We start from the raw sequence: 11,641 nt of genomic DNA, 5'->3' as shown, positions 1-11,641 counted from the left end.
CTTCCAAGTTCAGTCAAGTTATTGGCAGAATGCCCTTCCTGATAGGACTGAAGTCCCCACTTCCTAGCTTTGGGTCAATGCTGTTCCCAGCTCCCTAAACTCCCCACTCTGTGTGTCTCCAGCCTCCAGCCTTCACCTCCAAGGCCAGCACCAGCCATCCGAGTCTCCCTGACCTCTTTCTGCCTCCTTTCTCTGTCTGGAACTTCTGCCCCCTCTTCTGCTTGCGAGGGTTCGTGTGTTTACATTGTGCCTACCTGGCATTCCTGAAGTACTTGGCTGCAAATCTGAAAACTAATCCAAATCTTAACCAGTATTTGGGCAATAACCTGACATGTTGTGCCTTTCAAAATACAAAATGTACCAACATAACTGCGGACCAGACAACCAATGTCACTAAAAATCCATTATCAAATCCCATTTGCCCAGATTTCTCATTTCACATGAGCTATCATCATGCTGCTCTCCTATGCCACCACTTAAAAGCCTCATTATTAGGCATGGGGAGTGCACATTTGGATGGGTAGAGTGTTTGCAATTATATTTTAAGGTGCTTCCCCAAAGCTATAAAGTCAAAGCTATAAATGGCAAGATGGGTGATGTAATTGCCAACAGAATATGAAACATGTCTGAAATTAGAGTCAGTTCTGTTCATCCTTAAAGGAGGTTCCCGCAGAGCATACATATCAGAAAGGATACGATGAGGGGGTGCAAGAGCAGAGTCAGAAAGCTGGGTAGCCCTGGCAAGATTTGCTCAGTGGTTGGAGCATTGGCCGCTGACTGAAGGGTCCCGGGTACAATTCCAGTCAAGGGCATGTAACTCAGTTGCAGGCTCAATCCCCAGCCCTGGGCGGGGCGAGTGCGGGAGGCAACTAATCCATGTGTCTCTCTCACACTGATGTTTCTCTCTCTGTGTCTCTCCCCCTCCCTTCCACTCTCTCTAAAAACCAATGGGAAAAATATCCTCTGGTGAGGATTAACAAAACAAAGCAAAAAAGAAAGAAAGCTGGATGGCTTCAGGCAAGACACCTAACCTCTCTTGGACTGAATTTGTTAATCTAAAAAATAGTGGGACTCCATAACCTCTAAGAGCCTTTTCAGCACTCAAGATTCCATGGAAGGACAGAAAAATTCTGAAATATTAAGTAGAATAAATGAAATGGAGTCAAATGGGCCACTACCCACAGCATTATTGAGCTGTTGTGTGCTGGGCTTTGTGCCTGACACTCTACAAATTTGTGTTTCTGGAACCTCATAAGCAGTGACAGTAATGTTTGGTAAATTAATTAAATGGATATTAATCCTCCACCCAATGCAAACTAATTCTGAATTTAAAAAGTAGACCTTGGCCCCAACAGGTTATCTAAATCAGATTCCACTTATCCAGTGGTTCTCAACCTACTGGCCCTTTAAATACAGTTCCTCATGTTGTGACCCAACCATAAAATTATTTTCATTGCTACTTCATAACTGTAATGTTGATTATGATTCATAATGTTGCTACTGTTATGAATCATAATGTAAATATCTGATATGCAGGATGGTCTTAGGGCGACCCCTGTGAAAGGGTCGTTCAACCGCCAAAGGCTTCGCGACCCACAGGTTGAAAACCGGTGCACTTACCCAATATGAGTGACCTCCCAAATCAACACCAGAACTTTCCCAAGAATATTATGGCCCAGGTTCAGCAATAAAGACAACAAAATAGGGACATGAGTCCAACAAAGATGCAAGAGCTGAATTAGTCTCCTGAATTTGTGCTTCTTAGTCATTCATTAACTAAAGTGTCTCCAATTTCCAAGAAGTCTAAGGATATTTTAACCCAAAATGAAGAGGCAATTTCTAGACAGTTTTAAGCTAGATATAAAGAATTATAGAATGTCTCTTGCTTTTCTTCCCTCTCTTTGTTACAAACGTGCATTATTTTCTTGAGGGACTAGAGCAGACTGAAGTGAATTACACCATTTTCCTTCAGTCAATAGGTTGCTTCTATTACTTTAGGTCTTCATAACCTCACAAGCTGCAATAGTAATACTTGGTGAAATAATTAAGTGGACATTAAATCCCTCGGCCAATGCAGACTAATTCTAAATTTAAAAAATAGACCTGTAAAAGGGCATCCTCTGTCCCTTTGAAAAAATTCAGATAATTTGAAAAAATCCACATTTAATAAGATGCAGGTCTCTCAGCTGGGACAGCAAAACAAGCCTGTGGGGCCAGAGACCACATGGGTGATGCTGGCAACAGGGGAGGTTCAAGAATAAAACTATCATTCGAAAGACCTCTGGTGAACTTACGCCCTTCTGAGTGTTACATCTGTCCCTTGTACATTCCTAGGCAGGTAGCTTTCACTTGGGAGAGGGGCTATTTAAATATCATACCGAAAAACTCAAGGTAAAGTCTTGCTCTGCTCTAAGTATTGAACAGATTGGCATGCTCTGGAGTGGCCTGACTGAAAAATTTTGTAAGTTTGATGGACTTACCTATAAAGATACAGTGAAACCTCCCACCCATATCACATTAACTAGAAGCAAAACCATGTAGGAGCCTAGAGTTCTCTTCCTCACTTAGCTGGGTATCCAAACCCTAAGTTATCCATAATACATGTCTGCTACAAGGCAGGCAAGAGGGCACCTTGCCAAAGGGTTTCAGAGGCGGTGACCCAGCTTACAGTTCTTAACTACTGCACTCACACCCTTAGGATTACAGGACTTAGAGATGATACAGGTTAAGCATAATCAACCAATGAATAAAAAAGTCCATGAAAGTTGTGCCAATAGATCATAAACTAATACAAAGTTGGAGGGTTTAGGCCATCTGATTCTTATATTGTAAAACGATTATATTCCTCTAAAATTAAATCTAGAAAAACAGGTAATCGTGGGCTTATTTCTAAGATTTACTTCTTAGCCCTGCCAGTTAAAGTGATGAGCTACAGAATAAACTATCTTCTCAGTGAAAACATAAGTTCTTTAAAGAAAATGAAGTAAAAATTGACTTGATGTGAAGTCTATGAGACAAATGTAGAGTAGACAAAATTCTTTTCCCTCACCATCAGAGATAGAAAACCAGCCTTTCCAAACCTTAGGAGAAACCAGAAAGGACAGAGAAAGGCGTGTGCTAAACCATTACCTATTCAGTTAAACATAAAATTAAAAGACTCAAGGGTCTCTTTCCTTTGAAAAAAAATATAAAATGGTTCAAAACAATGGGTCACCGCCTCTGTATATACCGCCTTCCTCCTAACCAACCATAAAAATACTGATTTGGAAAATATGAGAATCATTTCACGGGCTACGAGAAAAAAATGTTTCCATCGAGATCGTTTTCAGAAGGCACTCAGCAGATGTCAGGGTTAGTTCTCCCCACCTTCCTCAGGGACTCTATGGTATGTGATGATAAAACAGTTGCATGGTTTTCCAATATCATCAAACTGCGTATCCAAGGCTGGCTGGGCTGGCTCACTCACAGGGATGGCCCAGGCCCACCAGGTGGCTGCATGTGAGGAAGCACAGGGTCCTCAGAGGCAGGCCCCAGGATCAAGTCTGAGCCCCACCTCTGCTGCATCCTAGCAAGTCCAGGTAAACCAGATGGCCTCTCCAAGCCTCACATTCTCACAAATCAAATGGAAATGCTAATGATATATTTATGAATAGTGTTTGCAAGATGCTAAATAAGCTTTTTTAAATTTAAATATATTTTTTATTTCAGAGAGGGAGAGGGAGATTGAAACATCAATGATGAGAATCATTGATTGGCTGCCTCTGCATGCCCCACCCTGGGGATCCAGCCTACAACCTGGGCATGTGCCCTGACCGGGAATCAAATTGTGACCTCCTGGTTCATAAGTTGACACTCAACCACTAAGCCACACCAGCTGGGTTCAAATAACTTTTAGGAAAGCACTTCTTGAACTTTAAAGAGCTATTTAAATGCTCTTTATCTACAAGTCTGGTGTGGATGAAAAGCAGGCGTTTACAATTCTAATCAGTGGGTGGGTGGAAGTAGCTTTGAAATTGCTAACTGAATAATACTAAGAGGTCATCCCATTATATCTGCTCATTGGTCTAACAGTTAGACTCTAACCAATGAAACTCAACAAAGGGATCTCTGAGCCCCCTCTACTTACTCCCTATGTCCATCTTATGACGATACACCATTAACGAGGTCCTCACTTTCAATATTAATATTGCACATTTGTGACCTCTATTACTGCTGGAGAGAACTTTCACGATGCTGAAAAGTCAGCTCTTGGGACAATATTATCTCTGAAACCCCCAACCAGTGTCATGACTGGAAGAAATAACCCCTAAGTTTTGAGCTGGCAATGCCAAAAATAAGGTTCATTTCTAGCCCCGTAAACTTTTCTGGTAGGTATAAAAATTAGTTACGTCTGATGTGTCTGAGGGGACATCTGATGTTTTTGCCTTCCTTTCTCTTTCGTCCCTTTGTGTGAAAGAGCTCTCCTCTTTTTAACTTCTCTTAGAACGTGGCTTTGGATGGAGCCACCTCCCAGGGATGGGCATGAGAGGCTGCTGGTTTTTCAGACAGGTTTCAGACATACAGACCTGAGAAATATTTACTTAACATAAATAATAACATTCTATTGTGTAAGGTAGAATAGCTTTTCAATTAAAATACTGCTTCAACAGGTTTTTCCTAATGGAAAGAACTAAGGTTTACATATGGCTACTGAATCCTCACCAAAATAAGAAAAAAAAATAATTGATTTTCAATTAAAGTTTTATGATTAAAGTACATATAAAACAAAAGGATTTATAAAGATGCATTTATAGTTTCATGACTGCCATTTATTTCTGGATCGTGCACAAAACAATTCCATTAATACATTTACTACATTATCCATCTCAGTGCTCACAATATGGTCATCATAATTTGGACATTTGAAAGTTAAAAGTATTGTATTCATTGCTGTTAGTACGCTATATGAAGTCAAACTCCAGGTTACTTATTTTAATTAGGATTCAGACAAATGTCCACGTTTCCAAACACCACACAGAAACTGGAAAAAGTGGCAGAAACGAATGAATGGAAGACAAAATCTTGGGTTCAAACAGCACTATGACTGCAGTGAAGGAAGAGCCAGTGTGCAGCACAGGTTTTTGCATTCTGCCTTGTCTGACTACATTTCACAAACTCGAGACCCTAGAGAAGCGGTTCTCAACCTATGGGTCAAGACCCCTTTGGCAGTCAAACAACCCTTTCACAGGGGTCGCCTAAGACCATCCTGCAAATCAAATATTTACATTATGATTCATAATAGTAGCAACATTACAGTTATGAAGTAGCAACGAAAATAATTTTATGGTTGAGTCACAACATGAGGAACTGTATTTAAAGGGCCAGAAGGTTGAGAACCACTGCTCTAGAGCTTTTAACATTCCTCACTCTTTGGGGAAAGGCAAAGGGCAGCATCTTCTTTTGTGGTAGGAACATGAGGCTAATTGTCAGGAGACCTGGGCTAAAAACCCTGGCCATGCCCAAATGACCCTGTGACTTTGTATAAATGTTCTTGATTTTACAGGTTAGTTTGATCTAAACCAGCGATCGCCAACCGGTGGTCCATGAGGTCCGAAAGGTTGGCAACCACTGATCTAAACCATCTCTGGTGCTAATTTCCAAGTCAGAGGTCCTTTGATTCTTAGGAAACTGTGATCATGAAAGAGCACATGAGACCACACCAGTGGTTCTCAGTGTGGTTCCCACAGCCCTGGAGAATTTTTAAGAAATGCAAATTTAGGGGCCCTACCCCAGATCTCTATGATCAGTAATCTCTGTTTTGAGAAGCAAGGTCTCAGGTAATTCTGATGTACACTTTACAGTTTGAGAACCACTGGATTAGAACAAAACTACATTTAAGAAATTCACTGATTAAAAAAAAAAAGAAAAGAAAGAAATTCACTGTAATTCCAAACACAAGATAAAGCAAATAAATCTAAACTCCATCATTAGTCTCAGTTGATCAGCTACACATTAATTTCCAGGCTTATGAAAAAGTCCTGAAATCATTCTTTGAAAGTCCTGAAATGACACAGTCACAGAGGTAAGAGGTAGGGCAATTTTAGCTACAACTAGCCAATGAAACTTAGTTTTACATCTAATTAGGAAAGATTTTAAATTATTTCTCATATTTCCAAAGCTATTTATCGTTTAAGAAAAAATATCATTTCCTAACCATAAAGACTTCCTCTTTAATTCTATGAATAATTACTTAATAAAAGGCATATTCAGGTTTATCACATATGCTAAAAGATGAACTTCATCAAAACAAAATATTGTAACAGTACATGGCACAGGGTTTTTACACCGCTTAACATAACAAAGTGAAGTTTTGAGTTATTCTGCACATTATAGTAGCTGTAGCTGCTTTTCATGACTGCTTTGGTTTTTAATTTCTAATGTTATAAGAACCAAGAAAAATTCATAATATGGACATAGTGGCTCCATAATCTACTCTGAAAAATCTATAATTAAATATGTAATGTGTTATGTATGAAATATATAAATAATAACTATGATAAATTATTAGACAAATTATTAAATACATACTACTTTACCTTGCTAAAGTATCTTGATCTCTCCTAAATTATTAGGTCACCACACACCAAGAGGTTTTCTTCAACTTCACAATCCATTTAGTCTTTATTTTCTGAGATTAATAAGAATTAGGCTATTTAGAGAAAAAGACCTCTTCATCAACGGCTCCATGCCGTTTTTAGACATGGTTCCCATGACACCAAAAGGAAGCTACATCGTGGGTAAAATGCCTCAAACAATACAATGAAAATCACTGATTTGGAAAATGCAAAAATCCAAAATATACTTTTCTTTCGTTCCAATTATTATAGGTTTTTTAAAAAAAGACTGAAAAAAATGACTCAGGAATAAGCAAAATTAATGTGCCAAAACCTAAGCCCCTGAGTCCAGAGAAGAGATTAACCAAAGAATTTATATGCCTATATGCATTGCACATGGACACAGACATTAAATAGAGTGGTGAAGGACTGGGGTCGGGTGGGAACTGGGTGCAAGGGGGGTATTGGGGGTACAATACTGCAGTACTCTCAACAATAAAGATTTTAAAAAGGAAAAAAAAATCTGTTAATGAGGTATCTTTTTGGATTTCTTTTGCTACAACAGAAACTTAGCTCTTAAAGCACTATCCAATGTCACTGGACTTGTTATATTTTATTTGAAAACAAAGTCATTCCTGCAGCAAGGCAGCTTAAACTTGGGAAGATGTCACTACAAGAAAAGGCTTACACTCACTGCAGTCACCTAGGACTCAGGTGCCAGTGCCGGCTTGCCCTGAATGAGTTTACTTCAGTAAGTCTAACAGCACAACACGATTCAGGAAATACTAAACGCGCTTGCATACAACTGTACATTTAACACTGGACTGTATCCTCACTGCATTTTTAAAGCTTCTTAACAAACTGACTGCAGTGATAAACTCCAGGTGCACCCAGGAGACACCATTTTAGACAAAAGAGCTGTTCAGTTACATCTTTTACAACAGGTAGAGGTGTGCCATATCAGGAAACACTTAACACTGGTAAATTAAGCATTTTTTTACAAATTTTTCTCAATGTGTGTTCAGATGTTGGATTTCTATAATATTTCCGCAAATATTCTATAAACCAATAATCTGAACTGGTTAGAAAGGATGACGAAATGAATGCAGTATTTAATATCGTTTTTATTTGTTTAATTTGATAAATGTAGAATGTAATGGTTTCAAGGCAAACTCTGGATTATTCAGTCACAGCTCAACAGTTAACATGATTCAGAAGAACAGTCTTATCTTCAATATCTACCCACCCTCCCTACACAGACACATCTATAGACATCCATGTACATATATATTAGATCTCAAAAGCTCAGGATTCTCAACAACTCTAGAATTTAGATTTTATATTCTCACACACTTCAGAATTATCCATCTGATGCAGGATATCACCATGAGGAGATAAAAATTCATGCAATGATACTCAGGGTTTCCTTTAAAAACATAAATCCAATACTTGATGATTCAATGCTGTATAAAGTGCATTGAATAGCTAAAATAAAACAAGTGCCAATTTTATCATGAATTAATAATATATTTATTGTCTTGAAACCAAACAGGCCCAAGTTTCTTTTTATCTTTATGAGTTAGCTCTCTATAAACTCATTTCTTCCAAACTTCTCATGTAATAAAAATCAAGATAGTTCATTTCTTCTTTGCATTTACAAGAGACAGCAGAGGGCTCACGGTAGGTATGTTCTGGATGAATCAGAGTCAGAAAGTACTTCTTCTTGAGTAGAAGTTTCATAATCTGCACTTTCAGCTAATTCAATATCTAACTCATCATTACTCTCGGCACTGTAATCAACTTCTTCGAGGAATCGAGGTTCATCTTCATCCAAAACATAAGTGGTGGGGCTGCAGCCAAAGCACACAGAACATACAAGGCTTCATTAGGTTTTAAGGTTCTAATATAAGATTGTTTGAACACACTGGAGTAACTTGGATTTCAATGTAATAAATCTGGTTGGGCCAACTTTAAAAATGTTATCCAAATGAACAAATTAAGAGATTTATAGCAGTTAAAACCTCCTTACATTGATAATAAAGGGTGAAATGCTAATTTTTAATTATATTACAAGAGTGTCAATATACATCCTACAATTAGAGAGCAACAAAAAACAATAGACTCTCATTAGATTACTTCTTTGAAGAGTTTTATCTATAAAACAAGCAACAGATAATTTCAGTAGGCTTTATAAGAAACTGTGGGTAGCCCTGCCCAGTGTGGCTCAGTTGGTTGGGGTGTCGTCCTGCGCACCGGGAGATTGCCAGTTCGATTCCCAGTCAAGGGTACGTGCCCGGGTTGCACGCTCAGTCCCCAGTGAGAGTCAGCTGGTCGATGTTGCACTCTCACATCGATGTTTCTTTCTCTCCCTCTCCCTTCCTCTCTCTCTAAAAATCAAGAAAATAAAAAATAAAAAAAGAGAAGAAACTGGGTATTTAATTGGTTCCTCCAGTAATGCACTGACATCACTTCTAAGTCTGTAAAGTGATTATTTGCCATAAAAACATATATCCATCCTCAGTTTCTATTGGTCAAGAATAAAAATTAAAAACAAGTGAACATTCCATATTCATATTACTTACTTTCCCTGGGGACACAGAATAATATATTTGCTTAAAAGCACTAAGTGCTTCTACATATTTCATCAGGTACATTGTTTGGGATTAAGACAATCTTTCCACTAGGGTATATATTATTTTCTCTTCAATAAAATAGCAGTATTCTTATTTTCCTCATTTGAGAGATTACACACACACATACACAGACACGCTATCAACAAAACACTACAGCAGCATTTCAATGTCCCCATTTTGTGACCCAAACTATCTTAATTTCATATAGATGTATGTTCGTTTATATCCCACCTGCTTCCAAATGGATTTCCCATCCCTGGTGCAATTAAAAGCTACAAAATCAGACAATAAAAAGGGAACAATAATCTGTTAAAATGAGCAGAGAAGCAGATGTTATTAGACCCCTAAAATGAAAGAATTCGTGCAACTGAATATCAAATTCGGTCCAGATAGCTGCAAGTTTGGGTAAGAAAAACAAGTGAATGGATTATGAGGTTCCAATTTTCTGAGAGGAGAAAGCAAACTCATCTGGTAAGAATATCCTTTTTCCTAGAATTTTTTTTAAATAATTAAATCTTTATTGTTCAGATTATTACAGTTGTTCTCCTTTTTTCCCCCCATAGCTCCCCTCCACCCGGTTCCCACCCTGCCCTCTACCTTCACCACCTCCCCCACTGTCCTCATCCATAGGTGCACGATTTTTGTCCAGTCTCTTCCTGCATCCCTCCCCTTCCCCCCCCGCCCAAGAATAGTTAGTCCACTCCCTTTCTATGCCCTTGATTCTATTATAATCACCAGTTTATTCTGTTCATCAGATTATTTATTCACTTGATTTTTAGATTCACTTGTTGATAGATGTGTATTTGTTGTTCATAATTTGTATCTTTACCTTTTTCTTCTTCTTCCTCTTCTTAAAGGATACCTTTCAGCATTTCATATAATACTGGTTTGGTGGTGATGAACTCCTTTAGCTTTTCCTTATCTGTGAAGCTCTTTATCTGACCTTCAATTCTGAATGATAGCTTTGCTGGATAAAGTAATCTTGGTTGTAGGTTCTTGCTATTCATCACTTTGAATATTTCTTGCCACTCCCTTCTGGCCTGCAAAGTTTCTGTTGAGAAATCAGCTGACAGTCGTATGGGTACTCCCTTATAGGTAACTGACTTTTTTTCTCTTGCTGCTTTTAAGATTCTCTCTTTGTCTTTTGCTCTTGGCATTTTAATTATGATGTGTCTTGGTGTGGTCCTCTTTGGATTCCTTTTGTTTGGGGTTCTCTGCGCTTCCTGGACTTGGAAGTCTATTTCTTTCACCAGGTAGGGGAAGTTTTCTGTCATTATTTCTTCAAATAGGTTTTCAATATCTTGCCCTCTCTCTTCTTCTGGTACCCCTATAATTCTGATGTTGGTACGCTTGAAGTTGTCCCAGAGGCTCCTTACACTATCTTCGTATTTTTGGATTCTTTTTTCATTTTGCTTTTCCGGTTGGGTGTTTTTTGCTTCTTCGCATTTCAAATCTTTGACTTGATTCTTGCGATCCTCTGGTCTGCTGTTGGGAGTCTGTATAATATTCTTTATTTCAGTCAGTGTATGCTTAATTTCTAGTTGGTCCTTTATCACAACATCGAGGGTCTCACTAGATTTCTTAAGGATCTCAATACATTTATCGGCGGTTTCCATAAAATTCTTGAAAAATCTTAGAACCGTGGTTTTGAACTCTATATCCAGTCGTTTGCTGTCCTCCATTTCTGTCATTTGTGACCTGTTTCTTTGTCTTCGCATTTTGTCTGCTTCCCTGTGTTGGTAGAGTGGTTTTGTGTGCTAGGTGTCCTACAGGGCCCAGTGGCTCAGCCTCCCCAGTTACCTGAGGTGGACACTCTTGGTGCACCCCCTTGTGGGCTTTGTGCACAGTCTTGTTGTAGTTATGCCTTGATTGTTTTAGGTGTCACTGGGAGGAATTGACCTCCAGGCCAATTGGCAGTGAGAATCAGCTGTGTCTGCAGTGGGAGAACTTCTGTGCTGAAGACACCCTTCTGGGGCAAGACTTGCTTCAGTGGGGCTTTGGTGCTCACTGAGTCTGCCCCCTGAGTGTGTTCCTTATGAATCTGAGGAGTTGTAATCTGGGTGGTCCCACTCTGACCACTGGGTACACTGGCTCTTGGATCTAAGGAGGTGCTAATTAAGCCTCTTCCTGAGGTTACCCAGCAGGAGCTATGAAGAGATATGCAGATTCCCCTTCCTTTTTTGGGGGTTTGGGGGTGCCCAGATGAGGCCCAGCTGAGAAGCAATGCAAGCTGCTGTGGGGCCTTGGGCCTTCTCTTGGAAGTTCTGGGTCTGTCTGGCCCAGCTGCAATTTGTTAGGTAGTTGTCAGATTGTAAAGGACCCGGGCATTCATATGCAAAAGGCTTTGCAGCAGCCTGGATGGGGCGGGGTCTCAGAATCAACAGGGCGGAGCAAGCAGCTATGGCTGATTCCCAG

At 39.3% G+C, this 11,641-nt stretch overlaps 1 protein-coding gene across 3 annotated transcripts in view; it reads right to left on the bottom strand.

Moving 5' to 3' along the window:
* Window positions 1-7,703: 7,703 nt before the first annotated feature.
* AGTPBP1 (ATP/GTP binding protein 1) overlaps window positions 7,704-11,641 on the bottom strand; it is an 87,931-nt gene continuing 83,993 nt past the window's right edge. For 2 of the 3 annotated variants that reach the window (XM_005868265.2, XM_014541245.1), the window contains one exon: window positions 7,704-8,443. In XM_005868265.2, the coding sequence (XP_005868327.1) occupies window positions 8,269-8,443 (175 nt within the window). In that variant the 3' untranslated portion in view covers window positions 7,704-8,268. Of the gene's footprint in view, window positions 8,444-8,846; window positions 8,981-11,641 lie in introns of those variants that run through there. The other variant, XM_014541244.1, reaches the window with a different exon arrangement.

Source organism: Myotis brandtii, unplaced genomic scaffold, assembly GCF_000412655.1.
Source record: "Myotis brandtii unplaced genomic scaffold, ASM41265v1 scaffold266, whole genome shotgun sequence".
Lineage (NCBI taxonomy): Eukaryota > Metazoa > Chordata > Mammalia > Chiroptera > Vespertilionidae > Myotis > Myotis brandtii.
The sequence above is the reverse complement of the archived record's forward strand: the minus strand, read 5'-3'. Positions and strand labels throughout refer to the sequence as shown.